Raw genomic sequence first — 5,085 nt, 5'->3', positions numbered from 1 at the left:
TGGAGGGAGAGGGAGGAGGGGGGTGGGATAGGTGTTTCCTGTAAATCCCAAAAAGAGGGTAGTGGAGTTCAAGTTAGTACACTAAGTGTAAAACAACACAACAATGGTATGATGAGGTCTTGCATTTAAATGGGGACGGCCACAACGGAGTGGAAACAATGCCCCCTTGCTGTTTAAGACTTAATGGACACCAAATACATTTTTTCCAAACTCTGCTTCTTCATTCCAGTCCGTTGAACAACAGGAAGTTACCAAACCACAGAAGATGAAAAATGTGGTTTTCAACGATGGGTTTATGATATAGTTTGCAACTTGTAAACGATTACCCATTCCTAAAAGTGAGTACCACTTTCACAGCATGTTAAAAATAATACACTATTTTACGATTTTACCTCGACTCACGTTGGTTGAGCGTCCCCAAATTATTTATTTTAACAGACACTGTAGTAAACTATAGCATAATCATATTTAAGTTAATTTCCTTGGAAAGATAACTGCCACGTGATTTATTCGCCCATGCATAGGTAGCCTGGTAGGCTAGTGTGTGAATAATACGACAGAGGTGCTTTTAGTACAATAGCTAGGCTAACGCATACACAGCAGAAAGACACCGTTTCCAAATAATCTGCGGAACAAGTATATTTATCACAACGTTTTCTGTCTGACCACCGGCAACATGAAAAATACGGACCGCGCTGCAATGATCTCTGTCTGAGCCCGCAGCCCTCTACCTCTAAACGTCTTTGTTGTACCATTTGAAAGTGGAAAGAAATATATACAGTACCAGTCAAAAGTTTGGACACACCTACTCATTCAAGAGTTTCTTTATTTTTACTATTTTTTACATTGTAGAATAGTATTGAAGACATCATAGCTATGAAATAACACCGATGGAATCGTGTAGTAACCAAAAAAGTGTTAAACAAATCAAAAACATGTTATATTTGAGATTCTTCAATAGCCACCCTTTGCCTTGATGAAAGCTTTGCACACTCTTGGCATTCTCTCAACCAGCTTCATGAGGTAGTCACCTGGAATATATTTTGATTAGGGCTGTCAAATGATTAAAAATTTTAATCAAATTAATCAGAATTTTCAGTGGATTAATCATGATTAATCACTATTTGCAATTACACCTGAATCCTAACCATTTTTTTTCTGAAATGCATACCAAAAGATAAATAACAGGACACAGATACATAATTTTCATATTATGTCTGTTTATTAACACAGCCAAATAATGGTGTTTTAAATCAAGCTGAAACATACTACACACCATAATATTTGTCTTTGTAATGTTCCATCACTTCCTCTTTGGCATTCCTCTTAACCAGGATGTACAATTTACAGTATTCAATTGAACAGAAAGCAATAAATGTAGTCAAATCATAACAGTGACCTACCACATTTTTGCACAATTTGAGTCATCTGTGGAAAAAAACATTTTCAATAAAACTTTTAAATCAAACCAAAGAACAATCTTTTACCTTTTCCTCCATTCTTTAATCCAGTTGCTCAAAAATCCAGTTGCTAACTACTTGCACTGAATGTTGCACTGAAACTGGTCTTTTTGTTTGAACATCACCTTTCAAATCTACTGAGCTTCATCATCTTTCAGCCAGTTGCTGAGGCAAACTAACTTGTTCACTTTTTCTGAAAGTAAAGCTGACCTTTTCTTGTTCACAATGTGACCTGCAACTGAGAAAAGTCGTTCACAGGGAACAGTGGTTGCAGGAGTGGCTAGATATTTGTGAGCTAGTGAGGCCAGCTTCTCATGGGCTCCTGAATGAGATGCCCACCACCTCAAGGGGCAGTCCTCCAATTTAATGGTGGGCTCTGCTCTGTACCTCTGCATGGCAGGTTGGACCTCTTCATCTTCTGATTCTGAATCTGAGCCCATTTGCAGAAGGCTGATTTTCTTCCTGGGTGGCCCATCATCATGTGTCTGTGAAGACCTTCTGGGTGATTCTTGTTGCAGCATCCCTTCAAGTGTGGTCCAAACCTCTTCCCTGTCTGTCTTGGGCAGGCATTTCAAGTCTTTGAAACGAGGATCCAAAACTGTAGCAATCTGGAGCCATGCATTGTTGAGCTGTTCTTGACGGGATGCTAGGTCCTCCTTGAACTTGGTCTTGAATCTCACCACATATGCAGGGTCCTCATCACAGGCTTCCATCTTGAGACGCAAGTGGCAGAGAGAAGGTAGTACCACAGAACAGGAGACATAGGCCTCTCCACCCAGGAGCTCAGTTACATACCTACGCACACAAACATGCACACAGAGACAGTGTATTATTAGAACAGTGGTTATCAACATATTATTATTATTATTATTATTATTATTATCATCATCATTATTTTTTACATAGATACATGTTATTGATATTTGACTTGGTTTATTTCATTCCAGAAAATAATCAAAGCGATGTTATTTGATAAGTTACAGACTGATTTACCTGCATGGCTCTAGAAGTGTCTCCAGCCTCTGCAGTTTATCCCACTCTGCTGCGGTCGGCAAAACGAGTTTGTGCTCCTGATTGTCCAGGGCTGCGATGACAGCCTCTTTATTTCTGCTCACGCGCTTGACCATTTCCAGCGTCGAATTCCAACGTGTTGGAACATCCTGGATCAATGGCTCTTGCTTCTTTCCCAGGCTGACTTGTTGTGCTTGAAGCTCCGCAGCATTTGCTGGGCTGTGCTTAAAATGACCGACAACTTTGCGAGCCTTGGCCAAAGCATTTACAAAGCCGCTGTCAGCAAGACTCACTGTGACACTTCTCTGCACCATGTGAGCGACACAGTTCATGTGTTCATAGCGTGTAAGTCGAATTGCGGCAACCATGTTGCGTGCACTGTCAGTCCCAATGGTTGTAGTCTTGCCCTCGATGTCCCACTCACGTGCAACAGACAGGAACTGTTCTTTACAAGCCTCCGCAAAATGACGCTCCTCAGTTTTTAATATAGTCAGCGCAAAAGACTTCAGTTCCCAAGTGTCACTGATTAAATGTGTAGTTACTCCGAGGTAATTGTTGTTACTCACTGATGTCCAATGGTCTCCTGTCAGGGCGATATGATTTACTTGATCCAAGACCTCTTTCCTTTTTTCTTTTTCGTTTTCATAGAGCTCGTGGATTTTCTTCATAACTGTGGCTCTTGACGGTGGCTTATAGAATGAGTCTTGAGACGCCACTTGCAAAACATCAAGGAAACCTGAGTCTTCTACAATGCTAATGGGTCTACAATCCTTTGCAATCCATTTTGCTATTGTGTTGGTCAAATTATCTGAGGTTGATTTTGTTAATTGCCTGCAAACATTCAGCGTGGTCTGGCGCAAACCACTTGCTGAATCTGACGTCCCAGCAAACGCATGTTTGGCGTTGACATGGTACTTCAAGCTTGAACAGCTCCGGTGAAATTGAAACTCCTTCTTACAAATCTTGCAAATAACCTTGTACTTGTTAACTGTACCATCATCATTCTTTTTATATTTGAATCCGTCAATAGGCCCACTTTGCTCACCTTGCTCCATCTCGCCTCTAGCTCCCAACCACTTTCCTGACCTGAATAATTTGTCACACTGCGCATGCGTGAAATGCGTTAAAAAAATTGACGTAATTAACAGCAAACAACTAATTAACGTCGTTAACGCGCTATTTTTGACAGCCCTAATTTTGATTTGTTTAACACTTTTTTGGTTACTACCTGATTATTATTCTACAATGTAAAATATAAAATAAAACCCTTGAAAGTGCAGGTGTCCAAACTTTTGACTGGTACTGTATATACACTGCTCAAAAAAATAAAGGGAACACTTAAACAACACAATGTAACTCCAAGTCAATCACACTTCTGTGAATGTCACGATCGTCAGGGTAAGGAGTAGACCAAGGCGCAGCGTTGCAGGCAAACATACTAATTTATTAAGTGAAACGAAACAAAAGACGGAAACGTGACAGTACACGGTAAAACACAACCAACTCGAAACAAGAACCCACAAACACAAAGTGAAAACAGCCAGTTTAAATATGGCTCCCAATCAGAGACAACCAGCAAACAGCTGACACTCGTTGCCTCTGATTGGGAGTCACTCAGGCAAACAAAGAAATACAACAACCTAGAACACCCAACCAAGAAACAGAACACAGTGAAACGAACACACCCTGGCTCAACATACAGAGTCCTGGAGCCAGAGCGTGACAGTACCCCCCCCCTAAAGGCGCGGACTGCGACCGCGCCTCAACAAAACCCAAACAGGGGAGGGCTGGGTGGGCATTCCTCCTCGGAGACGGCTCCGGCTCCGAGCTTGACCACCACCCTTCCACAATCCCCCCGTAGCGCCCCCGGTCCGGTCTGACCCCGCTGGCTGGATCTGGACCGGACATCGACGGAGCGGATTGCTCAAACTCCGTTGTGGAGCAGCTGACCGGTACCTGATCAGGCACCGGACTGACGACGCGCACCCCTGGCTTGGCGCGTGAGGCAGGAACGGACCGGACCTGGCTGATGATGCGCACCCCTGGCCTGGTGCGTGGAGCAGTAACGGACCGGACCGGGCTGACGATACGCACCCCTGGTTTGGTGCGTGGAGCCGGAACGGGCCTCACCAGGCTGACGACTCGCATCTCTGGCTTGGTGCGAGTAGCAGGAACGGGCTGGATCGGGCTGGCGACGCGCACCGTAGGTTTGGTGCGAGTGGCAGGAACAGGCCGGGTCGGGCTGGCGACGCGCACCGTAGGTTTGGTGCGTGGAGCAGGGACAGGCCGGGCTGGGCTGTCGACGCACACCGTAGGCTTGGTGCGTGGAGCAGGAACAGGCCGGACTGGGCTGGCGACGCACACCGTAGGCTTGGTGCGTAGAGCAGGAACAGGCCGGGCTGGGCTGGCAACGCACACCGTAGGCTTGGTGCGTGGAGCAGGAACAGGCCGGGCTGGGCTGACGACGCGCACCACTGACTTGGTGGGAGTGGCAGGAACAGGCCGGGCTGGGCTGATGACGCGCACCACTGACTTGGTGGGAGTGGCAGGAACAGGACGGGCTGGGCTGACGACGCGCACCACTGACTTGGTGGGAGTGGCAGGAACAGGCCGG

At 45.3% G+C, this 5,085-nt stretch overlaps 1 protein-coding gene across 1 annotated transcript; it reads right to left on the bottom strand.

The window, feature by feature from the left end:
• Positions 1-1,403: 1,403 nt before the first annotated feature.
• LOC311115280 (E3 SUMO-protein ligase ZBED1-like) lies at positions 1,404-3,066 on the bottom strand. The gene is made up of 3 exons (XM_084190475.1): positions 2,454-3,066; positions 1,671-2,255; positions 1,404-1,428 (listed from the first exon to the last, which is right to left on the bottom strand). The coding sequence occupies exons 1-3, from the start codon at positions 2,837-2,839 to the stop codon at positions 1,425-1,427; spliced, it is 975 nt and encodes a 324-aa protein (XP_084046601.1). The 5' UTR covers positions 2,840-3,066; the 3' UTR covers positions 1,404-1,424.
• Positions 3,067-5,085: the final 2,019 nt, after the last annotated feature.

This window comes from Coregonus lavaretus (genome assembly GCF_964263955.1).
Source record: "Coregonus lavaretus genome assembly, contig: HAP1_SCAFFOLD_6912, whole genome shotgun sequence".
Lineage (NCBI taxonomy): Eukaryota > Metazoa > Chordata > Actinopteri > Salmoniformes > Salmonidae > Coregonus > Coregonus lavaretus.
This window is presented reverse-complemented; position numbering and strand designations above follow the sequence as displayed.